Consider the following 23,081-nt stretch of genomic DNA (forward strand, 5'->3'; position numbering starts at 1 on the left):
TTGTGGCTGCATTTTGCCCACAGTCAGTTTGTGATCAACAAATATAATAAGATATTGCTCCCCCTTTGTAGTTTATTTTATGCTGGCATTTACTACATTTTTATACTCCCTTTCCCCCCCTCTAAGAAAGTTTAGTTGGGATACATGGTCCTTCTTCCACCCATTCCCATCTTATTCCTACCACAACCCCATGAGGATAGCTTAGGTGGTGAGATATGACTGGATCAAGGGTAACCCATTGAGCTTCATGACTGATTGAAGCCAGGATTTGAATCAAGATCTCCCCTGTCTAAATACATCGCTGTTATTTCCCACACCTAGAAAATAACAAAATTGTTTTGTTTTTACTCTTAGTGCTTTGGACTTTCATTCCATTTGTATTTCAGTGTATTATTTATATTTGTAATGCTTTCTAGGTTCTCTGCAAATTCCATCTGTACAATTCCTGTACATCTCCTTCAGGAAGGGGCAAACTTTAGGGTGGGAGGGAGAGACATTCATTGCAGACTGTGCTGTTGAGTAGAAAGGATATGAGCCTGTTTGAAAGCTAGGCAAGAAAAGGCTTCACTCAGGTCTACCTTGAATGACCCACCCCCAAGCCATCCCATGATTGGGCCGTTTAAATTTAAACGTGGTCTGCGATTGGCCAAGCCAATTTGAATTTCATGGACTTTCCCAGCATCCCACAAAGCCAATGAGGGAGATATTTTGGTTGTGCAAGAGCAAAAGGATCTCACCCCCCGCCATTGCCCACGGCCACACCGGGCTACAACCATTGCTGCCTGTCAAACCAGTAAGCAGGTTCTGCAACTCATTCTGATTACTCTATGGTAACTCTTGGTTATCCAAATCACAGTAGCATGCTTAAAACTGTTTTTTTCAACTATTCTCCACTATCATTGAAATGTGTAGATCTCAGGAAATGTACTTCATGCAGAAAAAATGTTTTAGAAAGCTTTGCCAAGTGTCCAGATGAGTGTTTGATTAGAGTATATATATTTGAAAAATATTTCAAAACACTTATTTAAACACTTGGCACAAAAACTTATTTTTTATTATTTAAAATTACTTGTAGGTCTGGAATTCAAGAACAGGCCAGCTTGTGTGTGTGTTTGAAGAACATGCAGAGCAGGTCAACTGCTGCCAGTTTAACAATACAAATCACCGCCCATTTCTATTGGCTACATGTTCAAATGACACTTTTGTCAAAGTAAGTAAGTAAAAAATACGGAATTCATATTTATAGTTACACTTACTTTACAGTTGTAATTTGTACACTTTCTTACTCTGTAGTGGTGAGAGTATCCATGGAAATTTACCTCAGATCTGCAGACTTGGTATCCCTCACCTTAGCCACTGGAGGCCACCTGGATTCTGCATGATTACTGGCTTTGTTAGAGTAGGAGAAGGAATTACAGACTTGCTTCCTTATGTCCATTACTCTCCGGTTCCAAGTTTCCTGTAGAAGTCACTGATAGGCTTTCATGCTTGGACTGCACATTAATTACATATCGAGTTTCTTCCTGCTTGCCATGTATACTTTTGTAATAAATTGTTTTCAACCAGGATATCTGAAGGATCTCTCGTATATGAGCCTACCTGTTCTCATTGATTGTCAGGGGAGGCTACTTCAGGCTGCTCTCCCATTTGCAGTGGTGAAACACCTGGGAAGAGAACTTATTAGCAGTGGCACCCAGGCTATAGAACTCTGCCTGAGGACACACAAATACTTCTTGACTTCAGATATCAGGTTAAAAACAGTATTGGTCAGATAATGTGTTTGTTCAAGGCATTCTCTAAAACAATGAAGTAGTTCGGCTTCTGTATTTGATTTGTATATACTTTCATTGATTTAATAGTGTCTGTCCTATATTACTGTTTGTAAAATGTTTCACATATATACTTTGCTGCTGGCCTTTAGGGTTCAATCAGGGAGAAAAGGATGCTTTATTAAATACGTGCATGCATGCATATGCATATTGATGCTTCTGAACATCTTGCTTTCTTGCTGCTTGCTCCAGCAATCCTTAACTCATGCTGGATGGGCTTTAAGGAACTTCCACACTGCTTCCTATCTTATCTGCAAATCTGTCTCATATTTTGAGACTTCTTTTTATATAACTCTCATTGTTTTTTATGTACTGTATATGTACATAATACTGTATACTGTATAGTCCAGGTGCTGTATATAAGGGCAGGCAGATAGATTTAAAGGAATGAAATGCACTAATAGAATAGGGTCTGTAACTTTACTCTCCGAAACAAAATACTGCACTCTAAAATTGCAGAACAGTTTGTGGTAAGGAAATTCGGAAAGTTCATACTGAAAATTGCAAGCAGCATTCCCCCCCCCCCCAAAAAAAAGAAATTCGTACTGGTGGCTATTTTGAGGATAGAAACTGAATCAACCACTTTTTTATGCAGAAACTCAAATGTTTTTTACTCTATTCCCTCCCCCCAAACCCCAATTCTTATATGCAGCTCTGGGATTTGAACAAGAAACAGTGTCGTAATACACTGTTTGGTCACAGTAGTTCTGTTACTCACTGCAGATTTTCACCGGATGATAAGTATGTGGCTAGTTGCTCAGCAGATGGAACTTTAAAGGTATGCTTTGGAAACTTTGACTTCTAGTACTTAAAGCCAGATTCAATAACCTTTTGATTTTGTAGTCCAGGAATTAAATTCTTTTCAAAAGCAGAGATTGCAATCCTGCACAGTGCCCATGCATTCTTAGCCAATGGGGGCATAGTTTCACTCTCTGTTACACACTTATAAGAAAACCCAGCTGGAGAAAAACTAAGACAGTTAAGTGCTAAAGCAGGTATTACTGGTTGAGATAAAGGACCAGTTCACCCTCCTTTTCTCTTCCAACAAACAGGCTAACCATAAGCTGTAAACAAGATTTGTTACTGATTTGCAGCTTGTGGTTTGTCTGGATAGAGCAAAACCACAAGCCCAAGTTTGGACAACATGCTAAGCCAGCTTAGTGTGGTATTGCAGTAAAAGTAACTGGGGAGGAGTGAAACAGCCACATTGTCCTCAGGAGCCTGCATGTTAACGGTAAGTCATGGAATGGTAGTCAAGATAAGTTCTACTCAGAGTAGGCCCATTGAAATTAATGAGCCTAAGTTAGTCATGTCCATTAATTTATTGAAGTCTACTCTGAATATCTCTTGTTGTATTCCTGTGGGGGAGAGACTTTGCTCATGGTAGGAGCTCTGCATTACTCTCATATAGTCTCATACACATGTGTCACTACAGCATTCTTCATTTTTCATTCTTGCCTTGTTTATGTTTCTGAAGCAGATTACTTTGAGAGATAATGATGGCATTTTATAACTAAAAGACATTTGAAATTTACATTGAAAAGCTTATAAATATAGATGTCCCTGTTATTCACAAATACCTTGCACTTGAAAAAAATAGTATTAGGTATTCTCAAACAAAAAGCATTTATGAGCTCTGTTAATTATTTGGCAATATTTCAGATATAAATCAGCCCAAATAGAAAATGTCTGACATTAATTTAGTTGCTTGATTTTAATATGCTGCGATTTTTAAAAATATACTTCTAATTCCACATGCAGACAGTTGACTTTAATGTCTATAGATCACTGGAGAGAGTAAATTGTTTTGTTAGCAGCTATAATTGGATATGAATAAATACCTTTGCAAAATGAAATTTTACAAATCACTAGTTAGCATTAATTTTGTCTTCTACTCACATTCATTTTTTAAATGCTTAATATATTGTATTTATTTTTAAAGCTTTGGTATGCACATTCGGCAAATGAACTGAAAACTATTGACATAGGAGATTGCTTTAGAAATGTGGATGACTACCAGGATGATGTGGAAGTCTTAGTGAAGTGTTGCTCCTGGTCATCTAATGGAACTACAGTGTTGGTGGCAGCGAAAAACAGGCTTTTTGTAAGTATTTAAGTATGTCAGTAATGACTTCTTTCCTCTGAGTCACCATCTTGTTTTCCATTTGTGTTTATTTTTAAAATTGAGCGGGAGAGCAATAGTGAAAGAGAAGAGAACAACAGAAACATAGGGAACACATCATTTGTGCTTAGACTTCATGGTGCAGAGCCTTCAACCAAGTACTGGTCTCTGACCAGAAGTTATTTCAGTGCAGTGCAGCATCCTATGTTCTGTGCACACACTTTCTCATGCACACTTTCTCTGTGCACACACTTTCTCACTTATTCAAAGGGACTTATCAAAGGACTTTTCCAAGTTGCCTCTGCTAAGCTGCAGTTTTGTCCCACAAAGAATGGCTCTTTTGCACCGGTTCTCTTCCCTATTGTAGTTTTGGTGTCAACAAGCGAGTGTACAGTCCTGCCATCTCACAGACTCTGAACTGCAGTTAAGAGATGATTTTTGTTATGTTGGAAATGGTCAAATACAATTTTTGCTGTACTTCTTCTAAATTGCTCAGAGAACATATATCATATAGTAGTAGCGCATTCACAGACTTCGAAAGGATCACTTTATTTTTGTTAAGTTATCAGTAAGAAGGCATGAATAAATTGTATTGATTTATAGAATGTTAAATCCTCTTTGAGCAGAGTATAAGTTGGAGTTAGGAAAATAACTCCAAAATATTTTGGTAGTGTTCCATCAAGTTCCATGAACATAGGGAGTGGAATTGTTGTAGGTTAGAAGATAGGATTTTAATGATTTTTAAATATAACACACATAAAATTGTAAGCAGTGTTTTGAAGAACATACACTCAAATTCCTAAACTGGTTTGGAGATAATATTGGTGTAATAATACTTTTTATTCAAGTTTTCATCATTCAGCCTTTTAATTATAGTTTACAGAAATAGTGTTATTTTTGAGGATAGTTGTAAAACACTTTGTTAAACATTCTATTATATAATTGGCTACCAATTTTCCATTAATAACAATAATAATAATTTATTTATACCCCACCCTTCTGGTTGGGTTTCCCCAGCCACTCTGGGGAATGCTAAGATGTCAGTCTGCATCTGTATTGGAAGTACATTTTTAATTGTTATATATGGAGTAGTTGTTTTTTTAACTGTTCTGTTTGTTTTATAATTGTATATTTTATTGCTGCAACACACCTTGGCACCTTATGGGGAAGGGCGGATAAAAATTTAATAAAGTAAAATTGGTTCTCTAGCAGTCTATATACTGTTGAAAGAAATAAGTAACTATATTTTTGGTGTTTAAACTCTTGTCAGTGATGTTGTTGTATAAAGACATATTTATGTAAAATCATGTGACATTTAAGATTGCTGTTTAATATGGCTATTATGTTTACAGCTTTTTGACGTTAAGACCAGTGATTTGTTGACAGAGGTTCTTATAAGCCACCACAGCACTATTCAGTACTGTGACTTTTGTCCCAACAGCCAGATGGTTGCAGTTGCTTTATCACATTATTCTGTTGAGGTAAGTCACTATATTTAAGAAGATGTAAGTACATCCTTTCCATTCTTCATAATTCCTCTTGCTCTGGTGGTTAGCTTCAGAATGGGAAGAGGTCATTGCTTAGTGGTAGATTACAGATTTTGCATGCAGAAGATCCCAGGTTTAATCCCTGGCACCTCTAGAAAGGGGACGCAGGTGGCGCTGTGGGTTAAACCACAGAGTCTAGGACTTGCCGATCAGAAGGTCAGCGATTCGAATCCCCGTGATGGGGTGAGCTCCTGTTGCTCGGTCCCTTCTCCTGTCAACCTAGCAGTTTGAAAGCACATCAAAGTGCAAGTAGATAAATAGGTGCCGCCCCGTCGGGAAGGTAAACAGCGTTTCCGTGCACTGCTCTGGTTCACCAGAAGTGGCTTAGTCAAGCTGTACGCCAGCTCCCACGGCCAATAAAGCGAGATGAGCGCCGCAACCCCAGAGTCGACCACGACTGGACCTAATGGTCAGGGGTCCCTTTACCTTTACTTGCCTCTAGAAAGACCTGGGAAAAACAGAGCAGCTGCTCATCAGAACAAATGGAATTGAGCTAGGTGACCCACGGCAATATTAGGAAGCTATAATGTTAACCTTTGTGTGGAATTGGGCTCATCTGGCCAATTTGAGCTAATTCAAATTGATCATCTTCTTGCCAAAAGCTACTGCTGTTCTGCTGTTAAGAATATCACTTAAGCACTACCTTCTATCAAAGAGTTACTTTCATCAAAACCAAGACACACATGACTGCTGTTAAATTTTGATCAAAGATCTGTAATATGCCTCAGTGTCGCCTTCCTAATCCATTTCCAGTAGAGCCCTGGGAGTTATGGCAGTACTCACAGGAAAAGCCATATGTATTGTCCGTGTTCTAAAGTCTCACTGTTCAGCAAGTGAGTTTGACCTTTCTGAATCACCCCCTTAGCATAGAATGATGAAAGAATCCTTCTATCGCTGCTTAATGGAATCTTTTTGAGTATGGATTTTTCTAGTATAGTCTGCATTTTTCAAAGGCTCATCTGGTCGGTGAGCTCAGTCCCATTTTAAAGTTCGGCAATCAACCTTGAATTGAACATTTTTAAGAGCAGGAAATTCCTGTTGCCTCTATATAGCTGTGTATGCATAAAAATACCATGCAATCCTAGAGGTAAAGCACATTGAACACAGTGGGGTTGACTTCTGAGCAATCATTCATAGGATTCCACTGATTTACTTCGTGGGATACTCAGGTAACACAATAATTTCACTTGATTCAGCTATGTGTCCATCTAGTTGAGGCTAATCAATAGTTAACTGGATTTTACTGGTCACATCATTCTCTCATTTATCTCAGTGATCTTTTGTCAGTGTTCCGAATCCTTTACCAATTTCAGCAAAAGAAAATTAAACTTTTATATAATCATGTAAGAGTGCCAGTTTAAACCAGTAATCTGCATATTTTAACAATAAAATGAATTAATCTGCAATATCTTAAATCAAAACAGTGACATTTCATAGAATCTTCTACTAGAAAAATGGTCAGAGTTATTCATGGAAAATGGTCAGCCACTGCACTCTTCATTCACTATGTTTCTGCAAACAAATACCAAAACAATTCAGAGCTAATTTGCTTCTGTCCGCTTGGTCATGTAATATGGGGTATTCAATAGTGGCCATGAGATACAGCTTGTAATCATGTCTTAATATAGCAACTTTGAAATAGAGAGGCAGATAGCAGGAATATTTTGTTTCTTTTTTGAAAATCTCATATATGTATGTTAATGCGGATTTTCCCAAATGAAGTCTCACTCACAAATGGATAAAGACACTAACTCTAAACTAAGCACACTTTGATTAAAAGTGAACAGATGTCCCAAACTGCTACCAAAACTACAAATAACTAGTTTGTTCTGAATTTGATTTAGATATGGAATATTGAATCCTCTTCCAAAATTGCTGACTGCCGAGGACATATGAGTTGGGTCCATTCTGTGACATTTTCACTTGATGGGTCATTATTTCTCACTTCTTCTGATGACCAGACAATAAGGGTGAGCTTATTCTTTTTCAAATATTTGCTGGGAATTGTGTTTCTTTAATAAAGCAAGATTTACCTCTCCCATCCAGTCATAGACTCCCAAGATCTGTGTATTTATTTATTATGAGTTGAGTCAAACGACGAATTGTAACAATCAAAGCATTCATGAAACTTTGGCATATTTGGGGAAATGTCACCTGCACCATTTCTTAAATTCCTTATTACTGAAAAAGATTTTGAAAATAAAATACTCTATATACATTTATTACCATTCTCTCCTGAACACTGGCGGAGGAAGAGGAGTGCAGGGGAAACACACCGCCCCCGGCAGTGCGATCCTGGTGGGGTGGGGTGCCACTGTGGCTCCCCCCCCGCCCACACTGGGCGCCACGCCCCTGCGAGCGGCGCACCATGCCCCCAGGATGTGCACCCCGCCCCAGAATGCGCGCCAGCCACTCCCCTGCCTGCTCTCCGCCCCCTGGTGCCAGAGCATGAAGCTTCGCCGCTGCTCCTGAACAAAGATATCTGATTTAAAATGCAGTATTAATAATTAATAGAATAGAAACACTAAAATTAAAAACCTTATTAGCACAATTCAGATTGCCAGGATGAGTTTGGATTTGGTAGACCTTGTACTTTTCTGGTTGAGTCTTGCCTAAGCAAGAGTTACGCTGGCATAACTCCTTCACCCTGGTTCAGCTGGCAGAACTTAAGCTGAGGCAAGTCCCCCCAAAGGGGTTTTCCGGGGGGGGGGGGCAGCAGACAGCAAGGGGAGACACTTACTCCCACTTTACCTTGGTTATGTGATCTAGCAGCCCGGCAGAACCTAGCTGGCAAAAAAAGGGTGGTGTGAATCAAATTCCTTCTGAACAGCGTTTAGAACAGGTAAAACTTAAGTTGGCTTTCTATAGTTAGGATTGCTCTGTGAATCAGAAGGCACTAGTCCATAATTGCAAAGCAGTACACATGGGCAATAAAAACACTAAACCATAGTATCATAAATATCTCCCCTTTCCCCCTAAAAGTAGAAAAAAGCAACACCACAGGTTGGAAATAGACTCAGCAAATAGAAACATGCATTGTTAACTGCTGGTAAAGACCTTTTAAAACAGGAGGGTCTGCATCATGGGTAGCTAGCAAGGTGCCCTCCGGATGCTACATTTGAACTCCCATCATCCCTGCCCATTGAGTGCATTCCAGCAACATCTGCACTGGCTGCTCACGGTGTACACTTGCCAGTGGAACGTGGCTAGTGATGGGGGCTGGTAAGTTGTCTTTGGCAGGAAATTGGAATAGTCTAAGTGCCACAGTGGAGAATGCACTGATCCTAACTCTGCAAATGATGGAACCTCTTTTTTAAAAATCACTTGGACTGAGGACCATATGAGAAAATTGTAGTTTGATTAAGTGACTGAAAACTAAAATGCCTGCCTGCATTAAGTAACTTCATACATGAAAGCAATATTTTTTAAAGTATATTTTTAAAAGAGTGAATACAGTTCTAAATTCAAACTTCCAATTTGTGCCCTAAAGTCTTAAATTTTTGACATTGCAGAACTTCTGCTATATTCTTCTTCTCTTCAACAGATATGGGAGACAAAGAAGGTTTGTGAGTCCTCTGCTGTTGTGTTGAAACGTGAAATAGATGTTTTGTTTCCTGTTAATGAAGTTTTCATCTTGGCTATTGACAATATGAAGCACCTGCAAGTAAGTATGTTTTGTATGTTGCATATGGAACATTTAGAAAGCTTTGGCTTGTATGACTTGAATGTAGCCTACTGTACCCAAGATAATAGATGCCCCTCTTGCTCCTTCTGCCTTTTCCTCTGGCCAACATTGGCATATGCCATCCCCACCCCTGAAAGTTGTCCATAAGGGAAAGCAGCCCTCAGACAAAAAATGTTAAGTGAGAAGAGTAGGTTCCCAGATTGAAGAGGAAAAAACCTGCATCTAATGTCACTAGCAGGATCTGAGTTTTCCAACTATGTCTGCTGAGTACAAAATGTGTGGCGCAAAAATCAAGTTGTGTTGATTGAATCCCTAATCTTGATGAATGCCAATGGGTGCTGATGTCTGACTACATACCAGTATTGATTGTACCATTAGGCTTCACAGTGCCTCAGGGTGTGGAGTTGCTCTTCCTCAGGGTTCTCAGACAGCCAGTTAGCAGACATTCCTGAATAGCATGATCCTGTAAGGGACCAGGCAGGTAGGAAGACATTTGCATTTTATGGAATTCCTCTGCATAATGAGTAAGAGTCACTGGAGTTGAAGTAGCTAACCGATGCTCTTGCTGTGGTTTCCCAAGCCTCTGCCTAGTTCACCATCCAAGGCAAAAGGAAGATTTGAAAAGTATGAATTTGGAGGAATACTCAAACTGGCAGAAAGGCTGAGCTCTTCAGTAACGGTGCATGTAAGAACTGGAACTATTAATAGAAAAAGAGCATCAGAAGAAGAGATGTTCTCAAATCAATAGGTGTTAAGAAATTCTATCTCCATTTATAATCTCTCATTGAAACTTCCTTGGAAATGTGTGTGGAAATGTGTGTACTAGAACAATACAGATGCCTCTGTTTTACACATTTCTATTCCACTTATTCTCCCATGGAACTTTGAGAGCTCCTGTGGACCACCCTATTCACTAGCGTATCTCCTGTGATGTTCAGAATATATGGGCTATACTCCCACCTCAGCACAGCAAGCAGGCTTGGAGAAAAGAAGAAAGGGCACATTCATAAGTTCTCTGTCCCTTCTTGCAATCTCTCAGTCAACTATCTTAGTAGAAAGTGGTAAAGAAAAACTGTTTTTGCATGCAGTTCCCCCTGTTTGTTTTCTTCCTTCTTCCATGTGGAGACTCTTCTAGGGTCTTCTATAAACCCTTCTCTAACCTGTCAAAGGGCTATGAGACTGAAATGTCATAAACTGGTTTTTTTTGCCTGTTTGAAGAAATGAAATGCCATTACGCAACTGTTTTGAGGAGCAAAATTATCCAATTTGGCCACCCTTTTTGTAACAGACTTATAAATAAGGATCAAAGTGGTGATGATCTTTTTTGTTCTTCAGTTAGTGTTTGCTGTTAGTGTTGCTATGGATATTTGTGAAGCAGGGGAAAAAAGGTTGCAGCTGTGCAATGGCGGTGTTCATGTCTGCCTACCGCTGAATAGTTAAAGCATTTGTGAAAAATAATTGCAAGCTTTTTTTAGATACGGAAGAACTCCTTCTAAAGTGAAATTGTGGGTGGTTTGCCCTTAATACAAAGCTCTTACTGTTTCTATGTAGTCGTCAAAAGACTCAGACCTACAAGATTATGATAAGCAGGCACACTCTTAGCAAAGCAACAACAAAGAGCAGTTGTGCCATCATACACATTTACTACCTATCTTTCTTATTTAGTGTAAATTCTTCTGCTACTTCTGATCATAGAACCATGTATTTTGGAGTTTCTTGGTTTGGAGGGCAGATAAAATTGTAATAAATATGCCAGTAATCTTAAAAATCACTACTGGAGTAGAGGAGAGGGTCAGATGCTTTTTTATGTGAAAGGTGTGTGTGTGTTGTACAATAATAATTTCCAATTATGTCATTGCATTGCAGCTAATTAATGGCTTCACAGGCCATACTGTTTATCAGACTGAAGAACAGGAGCCTTTCATTAGCTGCTGTTGCCTATATGAAGACCTTCAGACTGCAGCATTTGGGGAGAAGAATGGAACAGTAAAGGTAAAGTAGTTGAGATTAGTTAGGCTTTGGCTTCTCTGATTGTGATCATTTCAGCTGTTATACAAAAAATAATAAACTGTCACTCAGAATCTCACAACCAAAACACTAGCCGGGAATCAGTTGGAAAATACTCTATTCTGGGATAATTTAGGTCCATCAAGCACCTAATATTCAGTTCTCCTCAAATTGCCTGCCACTTTAGATTATGACATTGGGATTGGACGAGAGATTTATTCACCAAGTCAAGCTGATGATCATCTCCTTAGAATCATAGAATTGTCGAGTAGGAAGAGACCACAAGGATCATCTAGTCCAACCCTCTGCAGCACAGGAATCTTTTGCCCATTGTGGGGCTCGAATCAATGACCCTGAGATTAAGAGTCTCATGCTGTACCAGCTGAGCTATCCTTTCTCGTGTCCAGTTCATGCTTTACTATATTGTTGCAGAAAAATATATTAGTTTTGCAATATAATAAATATAAAAGCAAAATAATTTTCTGTTTCGTTATAATTAACCAGGTCCTCTTCCTGAAAATTTACCCAAGGAAAAGGACGGAATTCCCTAATTGAATTTCTCTGTCCCAAGATGTAATGGTTTGCAATATCTGTACTTATAAAAGGCTACAGTGGAGCACTGAGGTCCCTTAATAGACTTCCCGCTTCCTTGAAACTAGTTTTCCCAGATTCCTTTACATGTTGTGAGTCAAATATACAAAGAATATTGTATTTAGAACTGGTTTGTACTTTGTTTTTAAGGTTCTCTTGGTATGTTTTCTGGTATTCTCAAATCCAGTTATGAAGCATCACACTTAGATGATGAATGCATTAATTTCCTTGTTGCATCATGTATTTTTTATGTATACCTACCTATTATAAAGTGCCTGTTGGTTGTAAAGGTAAAGGTAAAGGTAAAGGTACCCCTGCCCGAAAGGGCCAGTCTTGACAGACTCTGGGGTTTGTGCGCCCATCTCACATCTATTGGCCGGGGGCCAGCGCTGTCCGAAGACACTTCCGGGTCACGTGGCCAGCGTGACAACGCTGCTCTGGCGAGCCAGAGCCGCACACGGAACGCCGTTTACCTTCCCACTGGTAAGTGGTACCTATTTATCTACTTGCCCCCGGGGGTGCTTTCGAACTGCTAGGTGGGCAGGCGCTGGGACTGAGCAGCGGGAGCGCACCCCGCCGCGGGGATTCGAACCGCCGACCTTTCGATCGGCAAGCCCTAGGCGCTGAGGCTTTAGCCCACAGCGCCACCCGCGTCCCCCTGTTGGTTGTGCTCTCTAATAAATAATCAAGCACTTTATAAATACAGTACTTGCTATAAATGTGTAATTTTTTCAGTAAGAATGCATTTTTAAAAAGATACCTTTTAATAGCCATGCTAATGAAGTAGAAAGAAGAATATCTGCTGTCCATATGGATTGCTATGCATATGTCTGGCCATAGATAATGCAGGAAGCTTTTGTTGCATGTTTCATTTACAGTGGTGCCCCACAAGACGAATGCCTCGCAAGACGAAAAACTCGCTAGACGAAAGTGTTTTGCGGTTTTTGAGCAGCTATGGGCTTGCTTCGCAAGACGAAAACGTCTTGCAAGTTTGTTTCCTTTTTCTTAACACCGCTAATACAGTTGCGACTTGACTTCGAGGAGCAACTCATAGAACGCGGTGTGGTAGCCTTTTTTGAGGTTTTTGGTGATTTTTGAAGCTTTTCCAAAACTTTTCTGACACCGTGCTTCGCAAGACGAAAAATTCGCTAGACGAAAAAACTCGCGGAACGAATTAATTTCGTCTTGCGAGGCACCACTGTATAATTTCTCCTTTTAGTTGTTTTAGGTTAAAATAATGAAGGAAGATAATGGGACGTGGGTGGCGCTGTGGGTAAATCCTCAGCGCCTAGGGCTTACCGATCGCATGGTTGGCGGTTTGAATCCCCGCGGCGGGGTGAGCTCCCGTCTGCGGTACCAGCTCCTGCCCACCTAGCAGTTCGAAAGCACCCCTAAGTGCAAGTAGATAAATAGGTACCGCTTTATAGTGGGAAGGTAAACGACGTTTCCGTGTGCTGCGCTGGTGCCGGCTCGCCAGAGCAGCTTCGTCACGCTGGCCACGTAACCCGGAAGTGTCTCCGGACAGTGCTGGCTCCCAGCCTCTTAAGTGAGATGGGCGCACAACCCTAGAGTCGGACACGACTGGCCCGTACGGGCAGGGGTACCTTTACCTTTAATGAAGGAAGAAACATTGCTTTAAAGAAGTAGCTTTTTTATAACACAATCTCATTCATTATACTCCTTTTTAAAAATATACTTGTGGGTTTGCATCTCTATTTCCTTTCAATCTGTAAGCAATGTGAACTCACAACAGTCTGTTGTCTGATCCCATTTTTAAAAGGTATTAAATCTGTCAAGTGGGAATATTTTAAAATCCAGAACTGGACACAAGGAAGCTGTGCAACACTGCCAGTTTACTTCTGATGGGAAAACACTCATTTCAAGCTCTGATGACTCAACTATACAGGTGCGGAACATTTTAAACTATTGCTTGAGAATATATATTTCTGAAGAAGCTAGGTGCAGTCCAGCAAAGTTTATGTTTTGTTTAAAACTTGATGGATCCAAACTACAAGAAAGAAGATTCCACCTAAACATTAGGAAGAACTTGCTGACAGTAAGAGCTGTTCGACAGTGGAATTTGCTGCCAAGGAGTGTGGTGGAGTCTCCTTCTTTGGAGGTCTTTAAGCAGAGGCTTGACAACCATATGTCAGGAGTGCTCTGATGGTGTTTCCTGCTTGGCAGGGGGTTGGACTCGATGGCCCTTGTGGTCTCTTCCAACTCTATGATTCTATGATGTTTATTTATTTTTGGGGTACTTTGTGAGGGTAAGATGAAAATGCTTCTTAGAGATCAAATAATTCATTGGGGGGGGTTAAAGACCTTGTGGGAGGAGGAGTATTGTCTTGTAAAGAAAAGTTGAGGGGTTTTTTGTTTTACTAAAGAAATCAGTCTTGTTTTCACCATAAAAGCGAGCCAGAGTTGAACTCAAATTCACACACCCTATCTATTCTAATTTCTGCTTTATTAGGTGTGGAATTGGCAAACAGAGGAATTTATTCTCCTGAAAGGTCACAAGGAACCTGTCAAGAATTTTCACCTTCTAAAACACTCAGGGCTTCTTTCATGGTCATTTGATGGGACAGTTAAGGTAAATAAAAAAACCTAAGCATTGACAACTTAGATTGGTGCCTGTAGCTAAACCTTAAAGGAAAGAAATGCACATCATGTGAACATCATATTTGTTGTGTTTTCAAAGTTAGATAACACTATTTATGAGTCTTGTTTTGACTGCAAAATACTCAGTGATTAAAGTACGTACTTTTTTTAAAAGCATCTGCTGCTAAGTATTTTGAAAGACAAAAACACCAAACACCTGTGTACTGTTTATAAGCCCTTCTACCTGCACTATTGTTCACTGGCACCTTTTAATATTACAGCTCTGGAACACAGTTACAGGAGAACTTGAGAGAGATATCATTTGCCACGAAGACACCATTCTTTCTTGTGTAATTTCACCCAATACCACTATGTTTTCCACTACCTCTGCTGACAAGACTGCCAAGGTCAGTACAGGTTTACAAATGAATGCTAAAACATAAAGCACCATCTACTCTGAGTTTAGCACTTTTTTATCCTAATTCAGTAGAAGAGTTACATAAATGCTTGATGGTATTTTGCTGATAATCGGAAAGATCTTAAAAGTTGCCAACTCTTAACTTAATCATGACCTATGAGCTTAGTCCTGGCCCCTCTTCTAAATACAATGAGATCCAATGGACATAATCCTATCCACTCCAGATGCAGCACCTAAGGGCATGACAGAACTCTTTCCCCCCTCTTTCCATCCTCTTCTTTCCCTCTGTGAAATGACATATTGTTGAACACTGTGCCAGGTTGTTACAAGGAATTTGAGGCCTCCATACATACCTTGCATCCTCATCCAGCCTCTTTGGAAATGGATTTGATGGAATGCACACGTTCACGGGAGTAGGGATGACATGCACACAAATGCCTTTAGAGGGAATGAGCCCCTGTATCTTGTGTGCACTGTCAAACATGTATTTGATTCAAATCACTTCCTGTCACTGATCCTTTGATTCCATAGTTATTTATACCCTAACCCATTCCATTCTATTTTAAGTGGCTCAGAGAAGATTTTCCACTTTCAGTCTTGCTACTTCTCTTTTTTTGGTTACCTTTACCACATAAATTATGAACCTGTTCCAGATTACCAGGTAAATGGGAGAAACATCAAGTAGGAGTAAATCTTGGACTGATAAAACCTGTCCTCCAAGCGTAAGGCCAAAATGTCTCCTTGCAACTATCTTTTTAGGAGCTTGGCCAAAGCAGTATTGGGCTTTTGTAATTTAAATTGTCATTATTATTCTGAAACAAGTAGTTTCTAACAATGGCAAGGGAAATATGAAGTACAAACAATTGCAAATTGCAAATACACGTCAGCTTTCTCTTCTTTTAACTTCAGTTGAATACAGTTAGCCAGGTATGGTATATTACAGGGGCTTACTACAATTCTGTTTCTCCCATTTCAGAAATAAATCATCTAAATTAAGGATTTAGATGCAGCTCCCTGGACAGTTCTCTTGTGCAGGGCAGTGTAGGAAAGCTACTTTCCAAGAAATATTTACAAGTTTACCTAGGAGATCCTCAGTCAAAAGATCAGTAATATGGAGAGCCTCACTGGAGCAGAGAAAAGGTCCTTCTAGTCTTGTAAGCTGCTTCACTCAGTGGCAGACCATATGCCTCCTAGCCCAGAGGCAGGGCTGAAGGCAATAGTCCTCTCCTGCTGTTGCTCCCCAGTAGTTGAGATTCAATAGCCTACTGCCTCGGAATTTCTGTGTAGCCTCCATGGCAATCATAGCCTTTGTAGATCTGACTTCTGTGCATTCGTCTTCTTTTAAAACCATCTCATGTTTTTAAACAAGCTCATGGCCATCTCCACATCTTCTTGCATTGAGTTCCATTAATTACGTGATGCATGAAGAAGTACTTTCCTTTGTCTGTCCTGAATCTGCTTCCAATAATTTTACTGGTTGATGAGGGAGAGAAAAGGTTTTGTCCACTTTCTCAGCGCCAGGCATACTTAGAAACCCCTGTGTTCTCCCTTAGCTGTCTTGTTTAATATAAAATGAAACAAAAACCTAAAACACGTCAACTTTCATTTGTAGGGTGCACCACCTAACTTCTCATTTTGGTTGTCCCTTTATATACCTTCTGCACTTTGCTCTGTCCTAAACCATCTGTGTAGAAAAGTTTAGCTTGCTTTCTATTGTGGGAGTACCTTAACCAATTTTCATATCTGAGTCATCGAAGTCCAAATATCTTTTACAGTTAGGAAGCTCAAAATGAACCTAAAAATACTGGGATATAATTTAACAACGTGTTTCATGTTTTAAATCTTTAGGTATGGAGTTTTGAAAGTTCATCGGTTCTTCATAAGCTGAATGGTCACGATGGCTGTGTGAGGTGCTGTGCCTTCTCCCTTGACAATGAATTGTTGGCCACAGGAGATGACAATGGGGAAATACGGGTACTCCATTTTGTTTTTAATTGATTTATTTAAAAATTTACCATAAAAAGTTATTGCAGCAGTTATCCACTAGTTAAGTGGACACATGGGTTACTCACAAATTAGGTGGTGGCTCTTTGGTAGTGTAAGAGCTGGTTTGGATGACCACGTACAGGTTTTATGCAACAAGAATATTAACAGAGTTGGAGAAGGATGTCAGGTGCAGTTCTGATAACAAAAAGATGATTGGAAATGGAAAGGCTGCATTAAATCCAAAGGAAAGTAGGATTAAAGGGTATTGGGGAAAGGAAGGCAATTTTTCATTATAGATCATAAACATATTTACATATAAATGTGGGACTTACTTTCCTCCTCTGTTTTGTTGTTAATATGTGTTGCATCTTGATAATTGCATACATTTTTATGTCTTTCTGCATTGATTAATCTTTCCCTTCTGTCCCATGCAGCCATTCATTTCTAACATGTGATTTGTCTCTCCAAACCTAATGAAAGCACATAGAGAATGCAGTATGGAGTGGTCCCTTTGAACGCCCATTGTGCCACTGGGGCTTCAGTGTTGCCCCAAACTTGTAGAGGATTAGGGCTGACAGTGCAAAGAAGTATGTGACACTCTAAAATTAGTCATTACTTCTTAGATGGTGTGGAAAAAAGGTGGTAGCCTTTATTTACAATTTTCATACTTTTCATGCACAAGTGAATTGTGCGAGACTTCTTAAACAGTTCTTTAAATCTATAATTTTATGAAGGCTAGCACATGAGGTAATGAGTTTAAATGGCAGAAAAGTACATATAGCATGGCTCAGAAATGTTTGTTAAGTTGAGGATGTTTCAGAGAACAGGGTTGACAGATATGTCAGAAACATCTGTGGCAGGGGTGGGGAATCTCTGGCCTGTGGCCGGTCTTGGCCTGCCATGGGATCCCGTTTGACCCTTGAGGCCATTTCCCTCAAACTGTGCTCATAAGCAGATATGGTTTAATCCTGCATTAGCTATGCAATTCTTTTCCCAGCCAAAAACAAGATTGCACAGCAAAGGCAGCAGGATTTTTTAATTAGTAGTTTTCATATTATAAAACCATCAGCTAAATTGGGATGAAAGCTCTGTGCCAAAGCACCCTTTGAAGCAGCTCATGGAGACAGCACCTGAGGATCAAACAGGAGCATGGGGGCTTCCTTAAAGCCATTTGTAAGCCTCTTGCCGCCTCCTCCAATTTCAGAGGCTTAAAAGGGAAGCACTGGGAGACTTGCAAAAGATTTTGTGAGTTCCATCTCCCCCTTTTAAGGCTCCAAGATTAGGGACTTAAAGGGCTTTTTGGGGGTTTTCCCACAATCCCCTTTTAAGCTTCTGAGACTGGCGGATTTAAAAAGGGGGCACAAGTGATTTTGACATGTGATGTTATATGATTGACAGGTGGGTAAAGTCATCCATCAAGTCCAACCCCCTGCCAAGCAGGAAACACCATCAGAGCACTCCTGACATATGGTTGTCAAGCCTCTGCTTAAAGACCTCCAAAGAAGGAGACTCCACCACACTCCTTGGCAGCAAATTCCACTGTCGAACAGCTCTTACTGGATTGGACTAGATAATTATACTATTTTATGATTTTAAGGGACTATGAACATATCTACAGTTACACTGCAACCTTATCCTGTTTTTGTCTGTTTTTGTACTGCTTGTGTCTCAGGTTTGGAATGTCTTGAGAGGAGAACTGCTTCACCTCTATTCCCAGGCTTCAAAAAGCGAGGGAGAATCAGCCTACGGAGGCTGGGTAACAGACCTTCACTTTTCCCCTGATACTCAGATACTTGTTTCTTCTGGGGGATGCATTCAGGTAAGTTCAACAATAATGGGTACAAAAGGAGAATTATTTTGCAATTTATTAACAAATGTGAAAATGTTAAATAACTCTAAATACATAGTAAATTGTCAGGATTTCATTAGTATTTTGTTGCAAATAGGAAATATATCCCAAAGGTTTAAAGATGTTAAAATGTTGTATCAGTCAGTTGTCCTCAACCATTCTTTTCTGAAACTGACATCTGAGAAATTAATAGTGTACACTTAATGTGTAGATCTATAGTGTGACTCCCAAGTTATTGGTATCATATCTGTAACATGCTACATTCAGATTTATTGCTTCCTAATTGAAAACTTGTTTTCTCTTCCTCCTAGTGGTGGAATGTAGCTACTGGGCAACTCCTACAAACATTCTATACAAATGGAACAAACCTTAAATCATTACACGTTTCTCCAGATTTCAAAGTATGTGTGACTGTTGATAATCTTGGCATTCTTTACGTGCTACAGATTATGAAATAAATCTGTTTAAAACTGATTGTAACTGCAGTGTTTTGAGCCGGAAGCATATTCCCCAAAAACTTTCTTTAAACTGTGAAGTCATTTTTACTCTGGCATAAATTACCTGTATGGTAAATTTGTAAACGTTCCTAAATCAGCATACATTTTATATGTTGTGTTTTGATCAGCAGGATGATATGCATTTTATACGTGGCTTTTCCCATGGTTAGTTACATCCAGATTAAGCTTTAGCCAAACTTTAGTCCCCCTGAAATCAATGGGACTAATTATTGAGGACTAAAGTTGCCCTGACCCAATATGTATACTAAGTAGTATACTAATGCTAATTGGAAGGTGAATTACCAGCCCTATGATAACTGAAATATTTTCACTGATCTAGTGGCAAATGTTTCTAAGTCATAAGTACATTTTCATAAAATAAACTTCTGTTTTACTAATGCAATTTTGTCTTGAGACAAAAGTAGGGGTGTGGATGTTCTTTAAAAAACCACTTTAATATTTAAAAAGAATTTTAAGACCCATGATACACAATGTGACTAAAAATTCCAGTAGGAGAAAATTAAACTCCAAATGGTACTATTATGTTTTTAGGAGTAGCAGATTCATGCTTCTCAAACATAACCTTGGTTTGCACATAAATCTAGGCCAAACCATGGCCAATTGAATTTACAAGTGTTTGAGTATTCGCAGGAAAAATTGTGACTCTGCTGCTGCCATGGTCCACACAGGTAAGCCAAACCATGGTTTGACTTGGCATTACATCAAAATGTGAGTATAGTTGTCTGGATGAGACAACCCATGAACACTGGCTCAGACATAACACTAAGTCAAACAGTGGCTTAGTTCTGCGTAGTGCTGCAACAAAGCAGCTGTAATTTTCTCTGTGAGTATCACATACTTTCACATTTGAGCCATTGTTTGTGCAAACTGGGCCAGTGTGGTAAAGGCGCAGAACTCTGTCTCCATATGCCCTAAGAATAAAGCAGGTGCAATTTTCTGAAGGTAAACTTTCCCTGAAGTTATTGGAAGCTGGCTTATCTGTTTGTTTTTGGATAAAACCAAAATGTCTGTGTTAGATCTACTAAAGTAGATAGTATTATTTCAAATGAAGTTTTCTGATTGCAAAATCATAATGTAGCTTTATTTTTTATTTTAAGATAGCATATCTCAGATCTTTCTCAACTGCATTTCTTCACTCTTGTGTCAGCAGATATTTAGTTGAAAGGACAACATAAAATAATTCATGTTGAATATAATCTTTAACCGAAATATATTGTCCCCCTTCGGGTCAAATTCTAGTCATACTTGGGACTCCTCCCGTCATCATCTTAATGGAATGGGAGCCAGTCCAGTGATGTCAGGACTCCAGACCAAAAGGGAGGAGTCTGCAATGTGGCTCTTTCCCATGTTGGCGTCACCGACTGTGAGTACACACCACAAATCTAGGATTTTCACCATTAACGTCTAAGGAGTTTATGAGCAGGTTAGGAATAGAAATTATTTCCAATGCATAAGCAATCTCTAATAATTTTAGCAACCAATTAGTTACACTTGTTTCAAAGTTTTTGCTATCTCCATTTCAGTACTTCTTGTGTTTATGGTTCAGGTTAAATTTAATTATTGCCTTTCTGCTTTTTTTTTTAAAAAAATGTTGTGTTTTAATTAGCAGTACCCTCAATGCTGTATCTGGAAATGTGATCCTTTGGGCTAGCGTCAGTGAATTGTGACCCTATTCTCACCTGTGCATCCCTTGCTAGGAAGTCTTCCCATTAAGAAAAGAACACAATTCAAAGGGATGTAAAGGAAACCCTTACTCTTTGACACAGTGTTCCACTGAATGGCTATGCAGGAGCTGGAGAGAATTATTTGTGTTATGGAGGCTCGTTAAGATTCAATGAAGGATGTTGAAGAAACAAGGATTTAGTTGGGTTTTTAAAAAGGTTTAATTTAGATTTTAGTAGCTTGTGGACAATATTTTAAGGTAACATTCATCAAATGAGATTGTCTAAATTTTCCGCTGGCGTTATCTATTGGAACTTAAGATAAAGCTAGATAATTAAAATGAGGCTCATTGGTCTATTACATTAGGAGAAAGGAATTGTTTCCGGTTTATCTGGCATTACAAGAGATAATCGGAGTACTAAGAGCAGCTCAACTTTTGCTTTTAGCTATACTGTACTGTATTGGTGTTAATTGGAATATATCTGTGCATCAAAGGAAATTGCTGAATTTGCTGACTGCTGATTTTTTTAATGTTTCTAAAACTTTGCATTAGCAAAGTTGCCGGGTTTTAATTAAACAAGTTTGTGCATTTGAAAGCAATAAATATTTTAATATATTGCAGGATGTGGTGTATTTTTTCTATCTTACTCCATACATTTTCTTCCTTTTCTCCAAAGTTCAAAGTCTTCTCCATATGATAATTTTCTTTTCTCATATAGAATACAAGGGTGCATAGAAGTAAGCCCCATTAGAACTTAGCAAGACTTACTTCCAAGTAAAGAGTCATAGATTGTGTTGGAAGAATAATACAAGCATCTAGAGCTTGTCTTTTGTGGAAAGATGTTTTCTCTGTGCCAAAGCTCAGTACCTTTGCAAGTGGAGTCAGCTGTAGGAAGATTATTTGTGAAACTCTGTAAATCAGTATAAAATGGTCACTTCATTTGTATGTTGCAACCCCCTCTATCCATCCCTGGTTTCTGTATTCCTAGTGTGCCCTTACATACAAACTGGTAAACTTTTACTTGTGCTTGCAATTCAAACCAGTATCCAATCTGGTTTGCAGTCCTGGTCTGCTGTGCAAGTTCAAACCAGAGTTTGCCAGTTTGGATGCAAAGGTGATCTGGGATAATACAAACCAAAGAAAGGCAGAATTGCAGGTGAAGGAGTGTTTTTCATGATTCATCTGTAGAGGACAAAACCATGACTCACAGTTGGCTCAGTTCAAAGTGTCATTGTGTCTCACTGTATTAAAAATGGTAAGTTATGTCCTTGTGAGCATAAGGGAAGTTGTCTGGTGGAGAAATTTGTTGCTTTGAAAGCTTGATCTTCTAATTATATCTGAATTCCCTTTCTCCGTTGCTTAGTGACAAGCTCAGCCACCAGTGTGGGCAAAGTAGTGAAACAGTGTTATGGCATCTAGTGGCTGCTTTCTGATACTATCATGGGACATCAGAAACCCCTCTGCTGTGCTACTGTGAATGGCTTGCTTGGGCTGGGCATAGGCATTGTTTAACAGTTTCTTTCTCACAGCCTCTTTGGTATTTGTGTCTCCTTAATTAAAAGGCCACCATGGCAAGGCAGTCCTGGTAAGTAACTATAGTTTCATCTCTTTTCTCATAAAATCATGTATTGCAGATAAATGAAGTACACATAGTTAAACTATGGAACTCACGCCCACAGGAAGCAAAATGAAGGGGAAATGTGCATGCATCCTATGGGGCAAATGCAGGGGGGAGGCAGGCAGGAAAAGCCCCCAAGAGCCACACACAAGCTCCATGCGGCTCTTGCGAGCTTTTCCCCAGGAGGGAGAAGGGACTGACTGGCCGCATCAGTCCCTTCTCCCACCTCGTAGAAAAGCCCACAGGAGCCACACACCCTTTAAAGAGCACGGGGCTTCTGCGGGAGGTGGGAGAATCCCCCACCTCCTAGAAAAGCCAGTAGAAGCTGCACAGCCCCTTTAAAAAGCGTGCGGCTTCTGCGAGAGGTGGGAGAACTGCGCCCGCCTGTCCTCCTTCAGCCACGTGCCTGTCCTGCGAAGCCGGAGGAGGGTCTTCTTCTGTCCCTCCTCCAGCTTCGGTTGAAGGGAACTGCGCATTCTCCCTCTCCGCGCAGCGCCTCTCCTTCACAGGAGAGGTGTTGCGCAGAGAGGGAGAACTGCACAGCGCCCCTTCAGCCACACGCCTGCCTGGAAGCTGGAGGAGGAACAGAAGGGTCTCCTTCTATTCCTCCTCCAGCTTCGCAGTGAGGCACCTGTCCTGCGAAGCCTGTC

At 39.8% G+C, this 23,081-nt stretch overlaps 1 protein-coding gene across 1 annotated transcript in view; it reads left to right on the plus strand.

The window, feature by feature from the left end:
- Nucleotides 1-21,433, plus strand: part of APAF1 (apoptotic peptidase activating factor 1) — a 41,317-nt gene extending 19,884 nt beyond the window's left edge. Inside the window, exons 16-28 of the mRNA XM_082240773.1 lie at nt 1,076-1,210; nt 2,482-2,607; nt 3,772-3,933; nt 5,304-5,432; nt 7,343-7,468; nt 9,043-9,162; nt 11,050-11,175; nt 13,562-13,687; nt 14,252-14,371; nt 14,661-14,786; nt 16,646-16,771; nt 18,456-18,602; nt 18,944-21,433. Of these exons, the coding sequence (XP_082096899.1) occupies nt 1,076-1,210; nt 2,482-2,607; nt 3,772-3,933; nt 5,304-5,432; nt 7,343-7,468; nt 9,043-9,162; nt 11,050-11,175; nt 13,562-13,687; nt 14,252-14,371; nt 14,661-14,786; nt 16,646-16,771; nt 18,456-18,602; nt 18,944-19,090 (1,716 nt within the window). The 3' untranslated portion in view covers nt 19,091-21,433. The remainder of the gene's footprint in view (nt 1-1,075; nt 1,211-2,481; nt 2,608-3,771; nt 3,934-5,303; nt 5,433-7,342; nt 7,469-9,042; nt 9,163-11,049; nt 11,176-13,561; nt 13,688-14,251; nt 14,372-14,660; nt 14,787-16,645; nt 16,772-18,455; nt 18,603-18,943) is intronic.
- Nucleotides 21,434-23,081: the final 1,648 nt, after the last annotated feature.

This window comes from Podarcis vaucheri (genome assembly GCF_965113315.1).
Source record: "Podarcis vaucheri genome assembly, chromosome: 10".
Lineage (NCBI taxonomy): Eukaryota > Metazoa > Chordata > Lepidosauria > Squamata > Lacertidae > Podarcis > Podarcis vaucheri.